The following is a 21,812-nucleotide window of genomic DNA, read 5'->3' as shown; positions in this document are numbered from 1 at the left end:
TATTATCAACTCAGATAACGATGACACCGGAATAACGAACAAATCAAATATTATATACAAGAACTGAGCGAATATTATGAAAACAAAATGTATATTTCTCGCCAGAAATGCCATCAGAATGCTTTATTAAATCAAAACTATCTTGGTATAAGGCACTTTCCCCGAAAATGACAGATGCGGCCACCATGTTTTTGTTTTGAGGGGTCCGCAAAAAAGAGTCACATGACCTACCAGCGTTCCAATAGAAAAGAACAGGTGGAAAAAAGTACACATTTCACAATTTTTAGGCCTTTATCGTAGAACTGATACGTTTTGACCTGTGGACAAACGGAGCCTTTTTACGTTTTGACGTGAGACTGGGTTGATATAAAAATAGAAATATACATGTGTGTGTGTGTGTGTTTGTGTCTGTAAGATATAACAGGCAAAATACAGTAGTTTACTATTTACAGAACTATACTTGGCACTGTGATGTATTTACAGTAATGCTTTGACTACTGTTATTTTCTACTGTAATGCTTAGACTACTGTGATTTTGTTGTGTGGACAAGGTGTTATTGTGAATTTCACAACATTCTACTGTAAAAATCATACACAGTAATGTTACTGTGTTTAATACAGTAAATAACTGAAGATTTCACAGCCATTTTTTACAGTGTAGACATAACAAGAAAATGACTTCAGCAGGTCACTGACACACGACTGCATCTGAAGGCCAATCAGGTTATTTTAGTCTCGTCTACAGGATGTTGGCCTGACAGGACCCTGGCTGCAGGATCTGAAGAGTGACAATGAGTCTGATAGCTTTTCTGAACCAGGGGTAAAACAAGGCATATATGACAGGGTTCAAACAGGAGTTCAGATAAAACAGATAAATCACATAAGCAGATGAAGCACTGAGCAATACATCTCCTGCTAGAGACACACCATAATATGGACAGAAACATATCACAAACATAGCTAACACAATACCAAGAGTCCTGGCTGCTTTCAACTCAGCCTTCTTAGTTGTTAGAGAGACAGAAGCCTGGAGTTTGACAGCTGCAGTGTGAGAGCGCATGGCACGGGCCTGAGACACAGCCACCATGAACACTCTCATATACAGAGTTATGATGATAAGAATGGGAACAATGAAGGTAAGGATGAGGTCAACAACTCCTGCAATATTGTCAATGATAAGTACACACTCACCATAACAGGAATTATAGTTGTCTGGATGAGTCAGACCACCCGTAACAAGAATACTGCAGTAAAGGATGGAGAAGAGCCAACACAGACAAACACAAATTTGAACTCTCTTTAAAGTGACTCTGCTGGTGTAATGCAGAGGATGACAAATAGCCACATAACGGTCCACTGATATCAGCACCATGTCTCCTACTGATGCAGATGTCAGGATGAAGGACATGATATGATATAGAATACATGCAAGATCACCAAGAGACCAGCAAGCTGTTTGTCTCAGTGCTTCTCCTGGCATCAGCAGGAGGCCCACAACAAAGTCAGAGACGGCCAAAGACAGGAGGAGGATGTTGGTGGGTGTGTGGAGCTGCCTGGAGGAAAGTAGAAAAGCACCATTAAACAAGCGACAAAAAGCAGATCAAACAATAAAAAACAGTTCTGTCCTTTTCCACGTGTGATTAAATTTAGACAGTGAAAAGTTCTTCTTAAGATGAGAGTGCATAGAGGCAACCTTGACCCTAATAAGAGAGATGAGACCTCTCCAGTGTCAAAATCACACATTTGAGATGTCCTCTGCATTCGTTTTATCTGACAAGGCAAAACAGAAATCTAGCATTCCATGACACAACATTATTTAAAAATCATTCATTAATATTTCTTCAAGTCAGTCAATCTGTTATGATGTTAAATTGGATTTGCTGAGAAATGCATCTGCCTGAAGTGGGAGACTGAGATGATGACAAGCAGGTTGAGAACCAGAGTGAGCAGAGAGATGAAGGACACCAGAAGGCTCCAGAGAACAGTTTCAGACCAAGAAGCCATCGGCCTCCTGCAGGATGTGTTGAGCAGTTCTGGGAAGCAGAGTTCTGCTTCTTCCTGGACTTTCATCCTCGAGGTCTGAGGAGAAGTGCAGCTCTCAACAACTAATATAATAGAACTCTCTCTCACCTGATCTTCTTCCCACCCCTCTTTCTCTCACTGACTGTTGGATTGTAATGTCCCTCCGCCCTCCCCTTACACATCACACCATCATTTTCAGTTTGACCTTTCCTCTCTCTCAAGAATAATAATTATTTTTTCAAAAACAATGTACAAACATAAATATAGTCTCCAATCGATGCACCACCAGATTTTTTTTCGACAAGCATAGATAGATAGACAGATAGATAGACAGATAGATAGATGATAGATAGATAGATAGATAGATAGATGATAGATAGATAGACAGATAGATAGAGAGAGATAGATGATAGATAGATAGATGATAGATAGATAGATAGATAGATAGATAGATAGATAGATAGATAGATAGATAGATGGATAGATGATAGATAGATAGATAGATAGATAGATGATAGACAGACAGATAGATAGATAGATAGATAGATAGATAGATATATGGCAGGGAGTCAAGAGGGATAATGGGGGAACAACGCCACCTGGGGGCAGTTTGGCATTGACGCAGTAGGCCAGGCGCAGACGAGCCAACAACAAAAATAAAAACTAAATCAAATCACCAAAATCCAAGGTGCCGGCACTTTTCTGTATGGACAAAAATAAAAGATAATCAAATCAAGGAGTACAGAAATTGGTTGCACAAAAATGGTCATCAAAAATATACCTTTACAGGTCCACAGTATGAGTCGGTCAGCATCTAGCCCCACCAACACCCAAGCTGTTCCAACAAACAGACCGGGTCAGCATGGATGAGAGCGAAACGCGGCCGCAGCAAGGCACACGCCAGGACTCACCGGGAAGAAGAGACGAGCAGACACCCCAGGAGTGCCCGAAAGCACACAAAGCCACCCCAGCAGCCTGCCGTGCTGGGTGGCGAAACCACAGGACCAGCGGCCGCAACACCAGCGTTGGGGAGTGTGCTCCGATGCGATTCAAGCTGCCTGCAACTCTACAACAAGTGGAGGCGTCAAGCCACAAATGACAACCCCAGACTCTCAAAGTCGGAAGTGCATTACCTTAGGGAGAAATCCAAGGCCCAACCAGCCACGCCAGGCCGAGCACCGCACAGCACAAGAGGAAGAGAACAGATAGGCAGCCCCTATATATAGCCGCCGGGCAATCACAGTGTAGCGATGGTTGGCACAGTGCCATGTAGTGGAAGGGAGGGGGACGACCTGCCACAGATAGATAGATGATGCTGTTTTACATAATCACAATTGTGCCAAGCAGTTTCAGTAGATTCTTTTTATGAAGAATTTTACACCAGGAACGAAGACGACCAGCAACCAGATGAAATATATAACACTGGGAAAATATTATTGTACAGTTGTCCCTTACTATAACGCGGTTCACTTTTTGTGGCCTTGCAATTTCGCAGATTTTTTGTGTGCAATTTTGCATGCTTTTTTTCTCTTTTGTTACTCAAGGTCCCTTTGATTCCAGGGGAAATGAGGGATCGAACCAGCGACCCTTCATGTGGCCACTCCACTTCCAAGCCATGCCACCATGTACTGGTAATGTCAGTGGTGAGGCAGGTTGTATGAGGGGATAAAGGTCATGAAAGGGTGGTTCCTCTTCTTTGGTTCCTAGGACAGAAGCTGGTGGTTTCTTGATTGATTTTGAACATTGGGGCAATTGGGAAGGAATGGGAAGTTGAAAGTAGAAGCCATGAGGTTTTGAGTTAAATTTGAAAAAAATTGGGGGGTTTAATTGATGTAAAGATGACATCAATATGCTGAATTTGGAGGTTGTTGCCGATGGTCTAGTACTTAAGTGTTTTCAGATAAAATGAAAATAAATGGGCCAGCTGCCTACCAGACAGCAATGTGGGACACAAACACCCAATGAAGGCACACAAGCACAGATAATGACACATTTGTACTTGTTTATTGCTTGGTGATGTCATACCAGCAATATGTTAGAAGGAGGACTTTATGGGAGATCTGGTACCTGTCCAGGAGCCTGTGAAGCTGAATGAGGGTGGGGGTGACATGCTGCCAGGGCGTGGTGTGGATAAGGACCCTGGTGGCTGAGTCCTGGACAAATTGGAGCATGTCCAGGGCTTTTCTGAGTACACCAAATCAGACCACTGGATGAGGAGCTCATCGACAGAGTTTGTGAGTGATGTTGGGCAAAGACCATTCTGGAGCAAGGCCTATTTGATGACTTTGGATTTCTGTACTGTTGACATTCATTGCAGCTAAGCTAACCCCATGGGCATCTCATGCTCCTGCACCAGAGAGGAGAGGTTGTCAATTTCTTTTCAGTTTCTTCTGGAAGTAAACGTGATGGCCAAATGGCAGGAAGCCTTTGGGAAGACCCAGGACACACTGGAGAGACTATATCTCTGGTCTGGCCTGGGAAAGCCTTGGGATCTCTTGTAAAGATCAAGATGGAGCAGCTAGGGAGAGGGAGGTCTGGGTTCCTCTGCTTAAGCTGCTGCCCCTGCGACCCCACCCATAAATGGAAGAATATGGATGGATAGATAAAAATGATGGATGATAAGTGTATGTAAAAGTTGTTTTTACTGACGCACTAATTGTTTTTATATTGCTGGTAATACTGAAGCTGCAAGTATATGTGCCAGGTTAGATCTTCCATTAAGATTTGGGGGGGGGGGGGGGGCAATAAACACCAATGCACAAATCAGGGCGCACCTGTACATGTAGGTGTTTGCTGCAGCTACAAGCTGGTTCAATTGTGTAAGGCAGCTGGCTTCTCCTCATAAATGGGTGTGACATGTCATTTTTGGGGTGGCACTGTGGTGCAGTGGTTTGCACTGTCGCCTCACACCAAGAAGTTTCCCTGTTTGAGCCCTAGCTCGGGCACTGGATCTTTCTGTGTGGAGTCTGCATGTTCTCTCTGTACCTGTGTGGGTTCTCTCTTGGTACTCCAGCTTCCTCCCTCAGTCCAAAGAAATGGAAATGGAGACTAGGCTAATTGGATACTCTAAATTGACTGTAGGTGTGGCTGTGGGTGTGAATGGTTGGCTGTCTAGGTGTGTTGGCCCATGGACTGGCAACCCTAAAGCTGCTGGGATAGTCCATGGCTCATTGGTATTGGTCGGCTGCCTCTGGAGACCCACAGACCAACCACGCCCAGAAGGCATTCTTTTTCAGCCTGACGGCTCTCCTCACCTGCCAGCCTGGCCCTCTGCCTCTCACCCAGAGCAATTACAGCAAAGGAGAGAGTCCAGGACCTCTCAAAGGACTCAAGTTCCAGAACAACAGCTATGTGTCAAGGTTAGACTGAATCTGTCTGTCATCCTCTTCCACCAACTCTAGCTCCTTCCTGCCAGAGAGTCCCAAAAGCCAGCTTCCATAGCCAGGGCTCAGACCGCCAAGGACCCTGCCTTGGTCTACAGCCCAATCCACACTGCATCAGACCCTTCCAGTTCCTCCTGTGGGTGGTGGGCCCACGGGGAGATGAGCCCATGTATTCATGTCAGGCTGGGCCCAACCAGGCCTCAAGGGCAAAAGCCCAGCCACGAGAAAGATCCTGTGCCTGAGCCAGGACTCAAACCCGGAACCTTCTTACTGTGAGGCTCTGCTAACCACTGCACTACCGTGCTGCCTTGACAGAATACAAATGTGCTTAAAGTGTTCAGATAAATTAAATAATGAGAGTAAAATGACAATTTAGGAATAAATTTTGACGGTACGGTGGTGCATGGTTAGCACTGTCGCCTCACAGCAAGAAGGTTCCGGGTTCGAGTCCCAGCTCGGGCATGGGGTCTTTCTGTGTGGAGTCCGCATGTTCTCCCCATGCCTGCGTGGGTTAGGGCTTCTTCCCACAGTCCAAAGACATCAAGAGGGGACTAGGCTGATTGATACTCTAAATTGACCGTAGGTATGAATGTGAGTGTGAATGGTTGTTTGTCTGTATATGTTGGCCCTGCGATGGACTGGCGACCTGTCCAGGGTGAACCCTGCCTCTAGCCCGAAGTCGCTGGGATAGGCTCCAGCCCCCCCGCGACCCTTAACAGGAATAAACAGAAAGCAATGGATGGATGGATGGAATTAATTTTCTAATATGAAGTTAACTTTGTCTCCTTAAATTGGTGAATGAAACTACTGAAAGAATTTTCTTCAAATGAGAAATCATTATCAGAAAGTCTACAAGTTCTTGAAGAGCAAGCAGCATAACGATTGTTTCTCTATCGTCATGGCTGAAGCAAGGAATTAGTGAAATAGAGGAGCAAGGAAGAAAAAACACAGACATCATGTCAAAGAAAAACAAAAAAAATCCCTTTTAAGTTTTTCCTCTTTAGTTATGAGTTTTGTAAATGTATTAGGTACAGAAAGGCTTTTAAATTAATCAAATCCATGCGTGCATAAGTTAACTACGCGCAATCCACCGAATCGATTAAAGCTCCTTTTGTTAATGTTACATTCAGTTGTGAACAATGCAGCAGAGTTTCACCACAAAGATTCCAGCATAAACTTGACAGGACTGATGAAACTATACTGTCCAGAGGACACATAAGTGAGCATTTAACTTCAGACAGTTTGGACAGCTCTGACGGAGAGTGTCAGGGAGACTGCTTCTTTTGAGATTTTGCCTGTTGATATGTCGAGATGGAGCTTCTTATCGTCACTGCATTGTAGCCTTGAGCTGTCTGCGGAGGGGTGATGCTTCCTCGTTCTACTGCAATGGAACCCTATCAGTGGAGCAACCCCAGATATCCTGGTGACTGACATTCAGAGAAAAATTCTCCAATAGGATTCAAGAATGAATGGGTGGAGATGATTTAATGAAAAGTGGGCCACCTGGTCAGTCATGGCAGACCAACCCTTTGGTAAATAGTTTGTAGAAACAAATGTTTAAATCTTGCTAGAAGTATTTTCATAAGTGTATTTCAGTGAGTTTCCTTTTGGAAAAAATGTGTTTATAGAATCACAAACTGTGTATCGCAGAGACTGTGCATTCAGACTGCCATACTTGGTAAATTAATTGTCTGCAAGTGTTCATGGTATTAGGCTTGATGTTCTCATCTGATGACCCCAGGGGTCACAGAATGAGGTCACATCCAGACAGCCGTCTCAGCAGGTCTGTTCAGTGATGCACTGGGTGGCTAAATTAAAGAGTCCACTGTCTCTTCAGTACAACATGTCTTTATCAACAACATTCATCTCATCTAAGACTACAAGGCACGATGCCCTAAAGGTACGGTGGCCCTGAAGGTCAGAAACACAGCAACATTACAGATTAAAGAAAAGGTCGGGGCAACGCCTCCTGTTTCTGATTGAACAGAACCAGCATCAATTCAGTTTATTCAATGGATGCAGCAGCCAAACACTATAAAATAAGCTGCTCTGATTGGTTGTTTTGCTTCCGGTCAGCAAATGAGAGACTTGCAGCCACATTGAAGAGTAAACACTTTAATAATGTAGTGAGTGTCGTTGGTGATGGTGGCTTCTGAGTAGAGTGCTGGATGCATTCGTGCAGGGACACAGCTGAGTGATGACTCATAGGAACAGGAAATGATGTTGCACTTTCGGGTTCTGTTCAATCAGAGACAAGCAGTGTTTTCTTTACCTTCTCCATCAATTGAAATGTGTTTTCTACAACAATTCTACAATTTCATTTAGCAGACACTTTTGTCCAAAGCGACGTACAACACAAGCAAGAATTTAGACTTTATTAAGGAAAAGTCCATATGAAGCGCAAAAGTGCTTCAGTTGTGATTTGGTGTTTTGAAAATGTTGTTTTTGGCCTCCAGCCTCACCGTACAAATATCTGGACAGATGTCCTGCAGGCTTGAAATCAGCATCCATTCTTATGCATCATCATGCTGATGTGCTCACATGGAGACTTTGTATCAGAAACAAATCCAGCCGTGGTTACCCCTGGGCCTTCCTCAGAAAAAGATTTTTATTCATTTATCAACTGACGTTGCTTGATATTTCCTTGATATAATTCTTGGATTCATAAAGGCAACATTTTATCTGACAGAGGGTCCCTAACCCACATAACGGTCCACTGATATCAGCACCATGTTTCCTACTGAAGCACAGTTAACAATGAAGGCAAGGAGGTTACACAAAGAACACATGAGATCCCAGATAGACCAGCAAGATGTTTTCAGAAAGATTTCTCCTGGCATCAGCAGGAAGCCCACCAGAAAATCTGAGATGGCCAGGGAGAGGAGGAGGATGTTGGTGGGAGTGTGGAGCTGCCTGCAGGAGGACAAACGTACATCAGTAAAACAACAAGACTTCAATCTAAATAAACAAAAATCACAGCACAGAGACACCAACGTGGTTTCCTGAGCATTGTTCAAGTATTTTCAAGAAGATAATAAATGTAGCCTAGCATGGTCTAACATTAGCACCAATTACGAGCTGACATTATTCACAAATTTCAAATTTGCAGAGAAATGTGAATCTGCCTGAAGAAGGAGACTGAGATGATGATGAGCAGGTTGAGAGTAACAGTGAGGAGACAGACGGGACAGAACATAAAGCTGAGGAGAGCAGCTTCAGAGCAGCAGGCTGGCTTCCTGCAGGAGATGTTGATGAGGTGTGGATAGCAGAGCTCTGCTCGCTCCTGGGTCTCCATCAGGGAGAAGAGAAGCTACAGCTGCTGTCTCAAGCTCTTGATGATGCATCAGATTTATCCTTGTGTAAATTCAACCCTCCCCTCAACAAGCCACGCCCAGTGTCTCTCTAGATCACCCAACTGGTTCATGTCTCTGCTGGGTTTTACGTGACATGGTCAAATTAACATCTGCTTCCGAAGCACCCGGTCAAATTGTGCGAAAAAAATTGTCCTGTTTATTAAATCTCACAAAATTTCTATGGTTTAGAAAAGATTAACGGGGGGGGGGGTGTAAGCTGTCAAGTGTAAAACTCAGTATTTTTGATTTATCTAAACAAATCCTGAAGGGTTTCATTTTTCCTATTTAGAAAGTGCATCATTTACAGTTTGCCAGGTTGGAAGAACATAAGCATTGACAGGGAATGTTACAGACACATTGGCCCTCATTTATGGCATATGATAATTCCCACACATCTGAGCATTTATCAGTATGGATGTGAGCGGGGCTACGATCAACCCTCATATAAGCTCTGCCACCCTGTACCCATGTTCAACTCAGCCTGACCTCACTGTGCTGCAAAGTAGAGCTGGTGGAGTCCGAAGATTGTTGTGAGGCCATTGTGACTGTCATCTAAGAACACAGACATATATAAATATAATTGTAAAAATGAATAAGACAACTTATGGGGATGAGTGCCCAGTAACAAAAAGATGGAGTTATCTCACTGAGTAGCTGCTTTACATTCATATAATATAAATAATACACGATAAACCCTGCAACAGAGCTGATACACAGGTGCAGCAGGCTGTTTCCGGATACACAGTTGTCCGGATTAGCAGACCAGCTGGAGGTAGTGACACGTCTGTAGGGTTTTCCACGATATTTTATTAAGACTGGTGAGTGTGACCCAAGTACACAGCAACGAGGAAACAAAAATCAGGTGAAGCCCTTGGGCATATTTATTGAAAGTCTTTACGAAAGGAATTTGGGTTGGGGTTGGTTAGTGTTGGTGGCTCCACAGGTTGGCTCACCTGAGCTTGGCTATCCAAAGACATACTTGCTGACACGTGAAGCTCTGGTGTGGAGTGTCATGCAGATTGGACTTTTGAAGAGGCAGCAGTTGATTGTAGAATTGAAGCCAGGTGTGGAAACTGGTGCAGAAGAACAGGTGTGCTGAGCTGAGCCATGGAGTAGTCAGTGAGGGGCGAGTGGTGTATGTAAAGGTGAGGAGGAACGAGCCGTAACAGGACCACCCCTCCAAGGGGTGCTTCCTGGCGACCATCCGGGAGCATCAGGGTTGGCCTGGTAGAAGTCCCGCAGGAGAGAGGGATCCATGATGAGCTTCCTTAGAGATCCAGCTGCGTTCCTCCGGGCCATAACCCTCAGTCCACCAGGTAATGAAACCTGCAACGCCAGCGACGCACCTTCAGCAGCCACCTAACTGTCCACTGGGGATGACTGTCGACCATCTGGGGAGGTGGAGGGGCTGGGGTGGGTGGCATGAGAGGGCTTGAGGAAACAGGCTGGACCTTGGATACATGAAACACGGGATGCCCATGCTGCATGGAGGCAGGAAGCTTGAGAGGTACCACCGCTGGACTCAGAACGTGGTCAATTTTAAAAGGGACCGACATACCGTGGAGCCAGCTTCTTGGAGGATACCTGGAGGGGCAGATGAGGATGGACCTTTTTCCCAACCTAATACACCGGTCATGGAGTGCAGTGATGGTTGGCGCTCACTGGAGCATAACCCATCAACATCACTGGAAGTTGGCCTGGACAGAGGGGACAGAGGCCTCAGACTCCTAGAGAGAGAAGAGTGGAGGTTGGTAACCCAGCGATGCTTCAAAAGGAGACTTGCCTGTAGCGGAGCAGGTCAGGGTGTTGATTGAGTATACCCCCCAGGATAGATCCTTGCTCCAGAAGGTGGGATGAAGAGCAGAGACCGCACCAGAGGGCAGACTTCAAACTCTGATTACTTCGTTCAGCCTGGTCATTGGTCTGTGGGTGGTATCCTGAGAAGAGGGTAATGGCGGCGCTGATCTCCTTACAGAAGACTCGCCAGACCTGGGACATGAATTAGGGCCCCTGGTCTGAGACGATGTCGCTGGGAAGCCCATGAAGCTGGAAGACATATTGGGTAAGATGTTCGGTTGTCTCTGCCAAAGATGTAAGTTTTGGTAGTGCTACCAGGTGGACCGCCTTGGAAAATCTGTCCACCACAATGAGAATGACTGGGTTTCCATGAGAAGGAGGACACCTAGAGAAAAAGTCAAAGGCAACATGAGACCAAGGGTGACTGGGCACCGGGAGAGGAACTAGATGACGAACTGGTGGCTGATGTGATGCCTTGGCTCTGGAGAGGTGGCACAGGCAGCAACAAACTCCCGGACTTCAGCATTCATGGATGCCCACCAAAAACCTCCGGCTCAGGGAGGAGAGGGTTCGTTGGAACCCAGGGTCAAGCGAATTAGCGCGAATGGCCCCACAGAAGCACTCAGGACCGCAGTGACTGGGGAACATAGAGTCGGTGTGGCGGACCATTGCCTGGCCCGGGTTCAGAGTGTTGGGCCTGTTTAACCTCTGCTTCTATGTACATGGTGCCCACCCCTATGATACACAAAGCCAGGATGATGGGCTCAGGCTTGGCTGAGGACCTCTCGGGTGCATGGAGTCGGGACAAAGAATCTGCCTTGGTGTTACTGGAGCCAGGTCTGTAGGTAAGGGTATAATTGAATCTATCTAGGAACTGTGCCCACCGTGCCTGACGAGAGTTAAGGCGCTGGGTAGCACAGATGAAGGTGAGGTTCTTATGGTCAAACCAAATGACCGTGAGCTCATCAGCACCCTCCAGCCAGTGCCACCACTCCTCAAACGCAGCCACCACAGCAAGCAGCTCTCTTTTCCCAATATGGTAGTTCTCTGCCGGACTACATCGGCAGGAGAAGGTGCAGGGGTGTAGCTCCTGGTCCTCCGCTGATCGCTGGGACAAGAGAGCCCCATAGGTCTACTTCTGAAGCTTTTACCTCCACTATGAATGGCTTGAAAGGGTCAGGTTGAAGGAGGACTTGGGCTATGGTGAAGTGCTCCTTGGAGGCAACGAAGGCGGCATTGGAAGAAGGTGTCCACATGTAGGGATGTTGGGGGGAGGCGAGTTGAGTAAGGGGGGCAGCTATGCAGCTGTAGTTCAGAATGAAACGGCGATAAAAGTAGTGCAAATCCTAGGAAACCTTGGAGATGTCTGCAAGTGGTGGGTTGAGGCTAGTCAACAACAACTTAGATCTAGCGGGGGTTAGGACAAATGCAGGCCTCCTCCACCATGAGTCCTAGGAACTCCACAAAAGCATGTCCCTGAGCACATCATGCATGAGAGCGTAGAAGACTGAGGGTGCATTGGTGAGACCGCAGGGCATGACCAAGTATTCGTAGTGTCCATGGTGGGTCTTGAAAGCAGTCTTCCACTCGTGCCCCTCACGGACACGCACAAGGTGGTCAGCATTTCGGAGGTCTAACTTGAAGATGGTCGTACTGACAAGGGTTTCAAAGTTGGAGCTCATGAGGGGGAGAGGGTATTTGTTTTTTATGGTGATGTAGTTGAAGTGCGTGTAGTCTATGCATGGCCTCAGATCCTCACCCTGCTTCTTGATGTAAAAGGTCATATAATACCCTCAGCCAGACAGTCATTATGTAATGGTCCATAGCCCTCTCAGGAAGAGAGAGGTTGTCGAGGTGACACACTGGAAGTTGAGCGTCAGGACGGAGCTCAGTGGTGCAGTCATAGGGTCGGTGGCGGAGAAAGAGTACAGGCACGTTCCTTATTGAAAGTCTCCCCCAAGTCATGGTACTTGGCAGGAACCTTGGTGAGGTCAGGAGGAGCAGGGCTGAGTCGCTCAACTGGGAAAGGCATCTGGGCGGACTGAAGGCAGCAGGCTTAGCAATGCTCCAGCTGAGGATGTGGCCTGAACTCCAACAGACAGAAGGGGTTTCAAGCTCCAGTCAAGGTCTGCCTAGGATGAATAGTGTGTCAGGGGAGTTGATAACATAGGTTAGGATGCTCTCTACATGGTTTCCTGACACAGTGAGGGTGAGAGCCTCACACCACTGAGTGACGGGATCCATGGGATATCCATCCGAAGTGAATGCTGAGAGAGACTTCTCCAGAAGTAGAATGGGGAGGCCCACCTCCAGGGTGTAGTGATGGTCAATAAAGCTCTCAACAGCACCAGAGTGGATCAATGCCGGAGTGGTGAGCGTCTGCCCCTGCCAGTGAGAATAACGATAAGCCTGGCCCTGTTGGAGTGAGACTGGGGGTTAAATAGGCGGCTCACTCATTACGCCCAGGCAGGTGAGCCCTGTCTTTTGACGGCCAAGCTAAGGGGCTCTGGAAGGCAGGATTGGGCAATTATCAGTTGAGTGTGCCGAGCTAGCACAGTACATGCAGAGCCCCTGTAACAGTCGGTGCTCATGCTCTGCAGGGGTTAAGCAAACCTGACCCAACTGCATAGGCTCCTCTTCACCAGTAGATGATGAGGGAGCAGGAGAGACTTCAACAGGCTGCTTAAGACTTACTGGAGGTGTGCCCTGGTTGCAATTCGGCCTTAATGAGCCCTCTCTCGCTAACGTTCCCAGTGACATCGATCGAGAGAGATGGAGAGGGAGATGAGCTGATCCAAGGTGGCAGGCCTGTCTCTACCAACTAGGGCGTCATTCACGGTTCTGCCAAGCCCTGTCAGAAAACACTTAACAAGGTGGCCTCGTTCCTGTCACAATCCCTGTCTTGTGTGTCCTGTTTTATGTTGTAGTCATGTCCTGTCTTCCTGACCTCCCTCCTGTGATTACCTTATGTGTCTCACCTGGGTGATTGCAACACCTTTGTCTCGTTTTCCCTCGTGTATTTAACCTCTGCGTTTTCCCTGTTCGGCATTGGGTCATTTTCACACTAATGTGTTGAAGTCGCTACACTTACTGTTGGTCACGAGTCTCCAGTCTCCACTGTCAAGTCACCAACCACCAGTGTCAAGCCCCCAGTCACACGTCTCCAGTGTCAAGGCACCAGTCACACGTCTCCAGTCTTAAGCCTCCAGTGTCCCCGTCTCAAGCCTCCCGTGTCATCAATAAACCACTGTTGTGCACCCTCCACCTCTTAGTCTGCAATTGGGTCTACTTCCCTCCACCACATTCCTTTACAGTTCCATTGGCAATGGGCTGCAAGAATGCAAAATTCTGTGGGATACTCTGCCACAGAGACAGAACCCTGCTGGACGGTGGAAAGAGCTGAATCGGCATCCTGCCCATGGGGATCATATCAAATACAGTCTTGAACTCCTTAATAAAAGCTTACATATAGGGTGCAAAGCCTTCTCAACTTGGCATAACCGATCAGCGGGCCTGCTGTGGTTAGATTAGCAATGTAGGCTATTTGAGCAGTTGCAATAGAATACAACCTAGGTTGTAGCTCGAAGATGTATTCACACTGCATAAGGAACTCCCAACAGAGAGTGAAGGATCCGTCGTAGAGAGCTGGGGCAACAAGATGCGGGTTCCGAGCTGGAGGAATGTCCGACTCAAGGGCTGCGTTGGACACAGGCACAGGCCATACAGGAACGGATGCCAGAGAATTGAAAGGCGGAGAGATTTGTGCGCCGACAGCGGTGACGTGGGGCCTCATGTATCAACGAGGTTTACCCAAGAAAAACTTGCGTACGCAAGGATCGACGCTCACGTTCAGATGTATCAACGTGAAAAGTTTGTCGATTCTTGCGCTTTTTCACGGCAACTCTGGAGGTGCCGTAGAAGTTGGAGGAAAGCCGTTTCTTGTGTTAACTGCACTTTGGTCCGTTGGTGACACCCTGTGGCAGTGTTGGGTAACTGACACTATTTGATAACCGCACATACATCGGGTCCAAACAGCCTTCCAGCGGGAGATGCAGACAGTGAGACAGTCGACCCTCAGCCGGCCTATGCCCTGGGTGGTGGACCTGATCATTGAACAGGCCAATATTAATTTGCTGCAATAGCCAGATTCTCTAATGTCAAATTCTCTAATGACTGCACTCATGTTGCCATACAAGCGCAGTCCCTTGAGGAATACGCTTACGTTCATCGTAAGGGTTTCCACTCCATCAATGTGCAAATCATGGATGCGCAGAGGCTGGAGGGATGGACGCCGATCTCGGCCAGGCAGCAGTCATTGCACGCGCCCGAGCTGGGACTCAAACCCGGAACCTTCTTGCTGTGAGGCCACAGTGCTAACCACTGCACCACCGTGCAGCCAGTCTAAACCAATGTTTAACAGAAATTGATCCATTTCTGTTAAACATTGGTTTATTTATATGGCCGATTCCATGTAATTTTGCCTTTACATCTGTGGCAAAGCAGGTGAAAAGGTTGCGTAAGAAATGGAGTTGCCACTTACCCTCCAGGCTCTCAGAGTCAACGTGGGTGGCGGCGACAATCTCCCCCCCAGAGGTGCTGCCCGTGACTGCCGCCACCCGCTGCTCAAATTCTGTCAAGTGCCCCTCTCCCTGACCCCCACCTGTCTGGCCGGCACTCCTCTGGAGGGCAGCTGTATGCCGCTTGACCTCCACCTTGAGGTCCTGTTAGTGCCATTTTCCATATTGTTATTCAAATTTAGATTGAAGCAAATTGATTATTGTAGTTATTGCGTTTAGTGATTGCGCAGTGTTTAACTTTAGCCAATAACAGGTCCAACCACTTTTTTTTCATCTCGCAGGGGTGCGTTGCTCCGAGCCCACCACGTTCACCCTCTTGCACTTCTTATCCCACTCACAACCTTTGTTTATCCTGACACCACTGGACAGGCTTTCAAACAAACTCTGCTGTCTCTCCTCCACCTCCCCGACCAGCTCGCATGCCGTGAACCTCTTTTTCTTTGACATTATTTTGCCATCGCTGACAGCGGAAACCCTATTTAACTTAATTTGTGTATTTATAAGTGGGCGTAACAGGGCAGGCCCGGTCGCTCCGACATATGCGCTCAATTCCATCCTGATTGGGATGTATCAAGGAAACGTGCATGGATTCTGGCGTTCACACATATTGATAAATCCGGATTTTTTTTTTTTGCGTATGCAACTCTCTCTCTCTTCTTGCGACCGCAAGTTTTTAGTATGAGATCCCCTTAAGTATTGATACATGAGGCCCCTATTCAGTGAGGTTCTTGACTAAGAGAGCGAATTAGAATGAAGTGAAGGAAGAGAAGAATGGAGGAAAGATCACTGTCCCATCCTGTCAACACACAAACAAAAAAAAACCGAATTAACACAATGGTACTACAAGCTCACAACTTCAAATATTATGCATGCGCCACAACTGAAACAACAAAAAGTTAAACTGTAATAGGAGAAAAACAAGAGTACGAAAGTAAAAATACCAGATTCAAGGGTGTCACCCATTTCCTCTCCACCTGACGTAGCTTCAGCACAGTAGATTGGTTCTTCAAGCTCGCTTGAGGTGGGAAGAGCCTTGCTCTGCTGAATGACTTTTTGCTTGAATGTAGTGGGCCGCCTGGATAGATACTCCCACATGAGAAATTCTGACAACTAAGGTTATAAAAAATTGTTGACAAGATAACAGGATCAGTGAGATCAATTTTTCTAATGCCTAGACTTATTAAGTGACACAATATTGCCATGCTCACTTAGCATAGTATGAACATGGTCAAGATATAGAGACTTACTTTTCCAAAAAAACTGGCCGTGACATCCTCACCAAACTGCAGGATGAAGTCTTGCTCTATCTGCAACAGACAAAAAGATAACAGATTTCCATTATTGCCATCATATTGTTATTTATAGGTGCAATTTACCTCTCATTTAAATTAGAAATATTAAACTGTGCCAAGTGCCTTTGACTTACTAAAAGAACGAAATATTTTTAAATGGTTGAACATAAAATATTTCACAATCATAGAGACAATAGATTTTATGTTTGGTGGTATTACTAACAAAATTTAGTTCCAGGCTGCAGATATAAGTAGACACAGCATAACAAGGTAATGATGAGGAAAGGACACTTAATTTGTAGTTTTAGTTGAGGAAGTTATCAATTTTATACTCTTGATATATGAGGCAAAAGCGTGTCAATATTAATTTACCTCAGAATGGCCTAATGCTTATGATTCTGTTAAATACTGAATTACCAGTCCTTTGACGTCTTTGAAACGTGGGAATTCAGTCAGAACCTCTGAAGATCTGTCTTCATCGAGGACCATATTGCAACGATATTCAAACGTCATCTTCATCTTCTGCTTGATGGCAGCCTCATCAGACGAATACTTCATGAAGGATATGGCCTCTCTGCATTGCTCCCCACTCAGGGTGATCTGAGGATTGATGGAAGTGTCTCTTCAAGCTGTCGGTCCTCCACCCCTCAGCTGACGTGATGACTCTCTGCTCTCCAAAGAAGAACTCTTCCTCTGAATGGTTTTGAGTCTCCATGCTAAGTAACCACTGCCACTTTCTCCATCATAGAAGTGTTCCTTTAAAATAATATGATCATTAGAAATTAAAACAGCAGCAGTTAATTAAATTATGAAAGTAGATTTAAGTTTAAGTAATGACTAACTCATGAAGCAAAAGATACACACTGGAATTCTTGAACAATATCAATGTGATACTTGCATGGCATGATATTTCAAAAGTAAGGCTCAAAAAGAACCCATTCTTGGAATATGGATCCATCAAGTAGGGGAACACGGCGACAATGCCTCGAGCATAAGTTTCTCTCACATGCCTTGTCGGTGATGTCCTGTCAAGCACAGAATTAAGTCGTACGCTAGTTTAAATGTTCACAAAAAGCAAAGAGAGTTTAAGTCACAATATAATGTTTCCCCACTTACTTGTGGAAAACAATGGTTTGACAAGTCAAATGGCATAATTTGCAGGAAACGTTTAACCTAAAAAAGGCAATCTAAATTACCCATACGTTTCAGTCATGTCTGCTGTGAGGATGTTAACCATTTGTCAACGGGAAGAGTCTGTCAGTCCTTTGGTGCGATTGTATTCTTTTACAATGCGGTCTCCACCAGGTTTCTTGGTGAGTGCAGCTTCAACTACCTGTGAAGAGACAGGACAAGACAAGACAAGCTGATACTTATTTAACATTAAATTATCTGATAGTAATAGACAGTAAACACACCTAAACACATACCACAAATAACACAATCCTAAAAGAATATGACACAACAAAATCATATACAACACACAAAAATAAGACTTACATTTTTGGCGTCATCATCTGCCTTTTGTCGTTTTCTGGCGGGACTGAGATCCTCCTCAAGGATGAGTGTATCATCAGAGCTGCAGCTTGTGAGCTCCAAGATGACTGTATCATTAGAGGCCACAGGTTCCAGCCGTGAATTAGTTGTGACATTAAGTAGTGGACTTGCAGATGAAGTCGTTCTTGGCTTGGAGCTGGATGAAGCGGTTTCCTGGAAATTAAATTTGTTCAGGAGAGAGATTAAAGTGGAGATGGAAAACAAAGAAAAATCATTTACTATTTGTTATTGTTTGAAAACCTAAAAGTGTGATTCAGTCTTAGTTATCATTCCATGATTTAAGCCAAAAGAAACTGCAATCCACTCAGTTACCATTGTCAAATCGGATAGTTAATATGCCAGCATTGGGTTGCTGTGCCACTTCTTCAAAGACGTCTGCATCAACCTCAGTTCCTGTCTCATCTAAAACTATGACACCTTCTGTGACAAGTGGGATGGAGAACTTTGTGAAAGCTTGGGGAAAAACACAGTGACTTAATGTGAAATGTTTTATATTGACAATGGGAATGCTCCCCAAATGACTTAAGACATATCTTTTACACATGACATACTTAAATTGTCAGTCTCCACCTTACCACGTTTAAAATAACAGACATGTTCTCTAGATACCATACTGTTGAGGTGACAAACAAAAATTAATATATCTGATCATAAAAAAATCCAACACTTCATTGATGTGACCTCTAAAGATGCTAAAAATGCCATGTCAGAAATTGAGACATAAAGATCATATTCAATTACATAAATAATACGCATTTCTTATCATCATCAACATGTACATCCACTTTTCTTTGCTTTCACAAGAGTGTGTCTCTAATGGCTTACCAGAATTCAGGAACTCACCCAGGCTGGGTTCACTGATCTTAACATACTTCTGTTCATTATTGATTTTTGTTTTAATCAACATGACGGTATCTGTAAAGACAGCAAAACTGAATCCTTATACCAATCTACAACACAAACGTATTCAATCAGTAGGCCTGGGCAACAAATCAATTTTGACAATAAATCTTATTTTCAGAAAACTCACATTTTAAAAAGTGACAATCTAAAAATCAGAAGAAAAATAAATTAATTACATTACATAATTAAAAGCAATTTGTCCCTGTTTATTTCTGGAAGACACTGCTGTACTAGAATTACTGGCAGGGTTTTAATTTCTAGTCTTTGTTCATGCTATATTCGTGCCCTATAATGCTATAAGATATGACAGTTATAGTTTAGCCTATGAATTCTTAAATGTCCACATAAATGTTATTGTTATGTCAAAAAAGTGAGTTTAAGTACCATCCTTCTGTCTGTCTGTCCACAGGCCTTTAAAAATCCAACACTGATGTCTTCATCAATCAAAAACAGCAATAAAGGGGCTCTTAAAATATGTCTCTCTCTCTCTCCAAATAGATTTGATTCAGTCAGTCTTGGTAACATGCAATCTGAAATGTAACACTTGCATGTTTAAAAAAAAAGGTTTATGGCTTTGAATGTAAAAATTCTAATTCAATATGTATTTTGACTAGTATCTGCAGGATCCCTGTATTCGTTGAGCCTGTATGTGTGTGTCGGTCTGTGTGTGTGGTGGTGTGTGTGTGTGTGTACTATCTGCGTGTGAGATAGACTGGGCTAACATGCAGCGGATCTGTTGTGACACAGAGAGCAGAGGAGCGGTAGCAGTTAATAAACTCATGTAAGATAACACTATAACGTTAGGAGCACAGATAAACCAGTAATGCCCGGAAATCATTCACACCACGAACTTAAAAGCGCTATTTGTCCGTGCAAAGTTACACAAAAGAGAGAAACACTACACTTACTGAAATATGACTTGAGTTTACCGACCAGGAAACCACAACCGCTGCGTTCCAAATTCAAATTATTGACCTTTCAAAGCGCAACCAGTGAGATAACAACAGAACGCAAACGTTAGCCAGCCGCTTGTTTATCATAGCGGTCGTGGCGCTGTGCTTCACCTCTCTGCGACCTACCTTGCGGAGAGTCCGGGACGAAATTCTCAGTGTCCATTTGTGTCATTCGTGCGAATACGCGAATCGCTCACCTGCCCGAGTAGCGAATATTTCCGGCGACGTTTCTTTCCGTCACTTCACCATGAATATTCACAGAACCGTTGCCTTGTACCTGCCGTGGATGGCCGAAATACGTTGGAAAACTAAACGCCGTCACATCTGGGTTATCAACACCATCTAGAGCTCAGCTTGGAGAATTAAACCGCTCGGTGACCCGAGCTCCTCCAGGGGCTCCGTCTGGATAACTGCCGCTTCAAGGGGTATTTTCGGATGACGACAGGCCAGTTTGACGACCTGCTAGCTGGGATCGGTGACAGAATTTCACGAACGGACATCAATTTATTCAACTGGTTCTTATATTTTTTTTTTACACGTAGTGTCATATAGCACCGGGTTTCCACACATAGCCACAATCAACTTGTCCGCCATGTGAAAACCCATCCGTGACCCTGTACTGACCGCGGAACTGGGGGTAACTGCTAAAGCTTGCCCTGGACAAGTCAAGACAATTCCCAAACATGCAGCTTCGACTGACAAATTGTACTTTCGCTAAAACACAAAGAACCTCCGCCTTAAAAATATTAATTACATCTTGCTGTTGAGTTTTACATGAGTTTGTATATTTTCTCCAAATATTACACACACATGAAAGCTAGCCATCCACTTCGTCAAAATAATTTTTAAAATTCGGCACACTTTGACTAACAACTCGTATGAAATGTACAGTTAACAAACGTAATTGAGATATTGTAACTGTGGCTTGTATATACATTAAAATTAGCAGTTTAATAAGCGATTAGGAGAGACTTACCGAAGTCAGTCGACGACAAGAAAATGGCGGCTGGGAGACTCCTGGTCCATTCGCAGCATGAGGTGAAGGTTGATGGGACCTCCCAGAGTACTTTGCGGGTGTCTGATGTAACTTTGATTTTACACTGTAGGCTCCTAGTGCACGTTTTTTTACACTGTGTTTGTAACTCTGAACATTTTTACCAACACTGGGCTGCACAGGGGCGCATTTTACTCGAATTATTGTTAATATAACTCTGTCAGACTAAATAAACTTTATCACAGTATATGTTACTCTGCTGAATTTACTGTGTGGCTTCATGAATGGAGTGGTAGCTTCTTAGCCATTCACATTGTGGAAATGAAATTCTGGCGTGTGAGGACAGCTGCCCGGCCGGGATCGGCGTCCATCCCTCCAGCCTCTGCGCATCCATGATCTGCACATCAATGGAGTGGAAACCCTTACGATGAACATAAGTGTGTTCCTCATGGGACGGCGCTTTCATGGAAACATGAGTGCTGTCAGTGGCTCCGATTACATAGAGAATCCGGCTATTGCTGCAAATTGCGCTTTAATATTGGCCTGTTCAATGATCAGCTCCACCACCCAGGGTATGGCCCTGGGTCGACTGACTCACCCCGGAACGGTCCGCCATCTCTTACTGGAAGGCTTTTTTGTACCTGATGTGCGGTTTTCAAATAATGTCAGTTACCAAACAACGCCACATGATGTCGCCAACAGACCAAAGTGCAGTTAACGCACGAATCAGCTTTCCATCGTTTTTTTTTTTACATTTCGTGTTGATTCATCTGAACGTGAGCATCGATCCTGACGTACACAAGTTTTTCTTGCGTAAACCGCGTTGATACATGAGGCCCCTGGTCCTCCTGTTGAATGCTCCGGGCCTGCGGAATACTGGAAACCTCTTGGATCTCCCCCTTCATACTTGAATTCACAGTAGCGGTCTGTAATAGCAGACAAGAGTGTTGCGCCAAAACTTCCTGGGCCTGAAGCGGGTTCAAG

The 21,812-nt window shown here is 45.1% G+C and overlaps 1 protein-coding gene and 1 long non-coding RNA gene across 5 annotated transcripts; both read right to left on the bottom strand.

Annotated features, from left to right (window-relative positions):
- Nucleotides 1-30: 30 nt before the first annotated feature.
- LOC147252592 (trace amine-associated receptor 13c-like) lies at nucleotides 31-9,225 on the bottom strand. Of its 4 annotated transcripts, none has more exons than XM_086220953.1 (2): nucleotides 8,531-9,225; nucleotides 31-1,553 (listed from the first exon to the last, which is right to left on the bottom strand). In XM_086220953.1, exons 1-2 carry the CDS (start codon nucleotides 8,698-8,700, stop codon nucleotides 740-742), a joined length of 984 nt encoding a protein of 327 aa, XP_086077079.1. In that variant the 5' UTR covers nucleotides 8,701-9,225; the 3' UTR covers nucleotides 31-739. The 4 variants fall into 4 exon arrangements, with proteins under 4 accessions (XP_086077079.1, XP_086077077.1, XP_086077078.1 ...); XM_086220951.1 differs by lacking the exon at nucleotides 8,531-9,225 and adding an exon at nucleotides 8,261-8,495; XM_086220952.1 differs by lacking the exon at nucleotides 8,531-9,225 and adding an exon at nucleotides 2,622-2,689.
- LOC147252591 (uncharacterized) lies at nucleotides 7,994-20,854 on the bottom strand. The gene is made up of 11 exons (XR_015118774.1): nucleotides 20,811-20,854; nucleotides 18,822-18,893; nucleotides 18,291-18,398; nucleotides 17,922-18,131; nucleotides 17,627-17,757; nucleotides 17,323-17,449; nucleotides 16,842-17,180; nucleotides 16,380-16,439; nucleotides 16,074-16,207; nucleotides 9,712-15,928; nucleotides 7,994-8,318 (listed from the first exon to the last, which is right to left on the bottom strand). It is a non-coding gene; the product is annotated as an uncharacterized LOC147252591 (long non-coding RNA).
- Nucleotides 20,855-21,812: the final 958 nt, after the last annotated feature.

This window comes from Aulostomus chinensis, chromosome 12 (genome assembly GCF_037954235.1).
Source record: "Aulostomus chinensis isolate RoL2024-O1b breed Wild chromosome 12, RoL_Achi_v1.0, whole genome shotgun sequence".
In the NCBI taxonomy this organism is placed as follows: domain Eukaryota; kingdom Metazoa; phylum Chordata; class Actinopteri; order Syngnathiformes; family Aulostomidae; genus Aulostomus; species Aulostomus chinensis.
This window is presented reverse-complemented; position numbering and strand designations above follow the sequence as displayed.

What these genes read in the sequence shown, in the direction of transcription:
- LOC147252592 (XM_086220950.1), bottom strand. Translation starts at nt 2,070, where the DNA reads ATGAAAGTCCAGGAAGAAGCAGAACTCTGCTTCCCAGAACTGCTCAAC. An exon ending in ATCTCAGTCTCCCACTTCAG is followed by an intron (nt 1,554 to 1,897) that starts GCAGATGCATTT and finishes ACTTTCCTCCAG; the next exon opens with GCAGCTCCACACACCCACCA.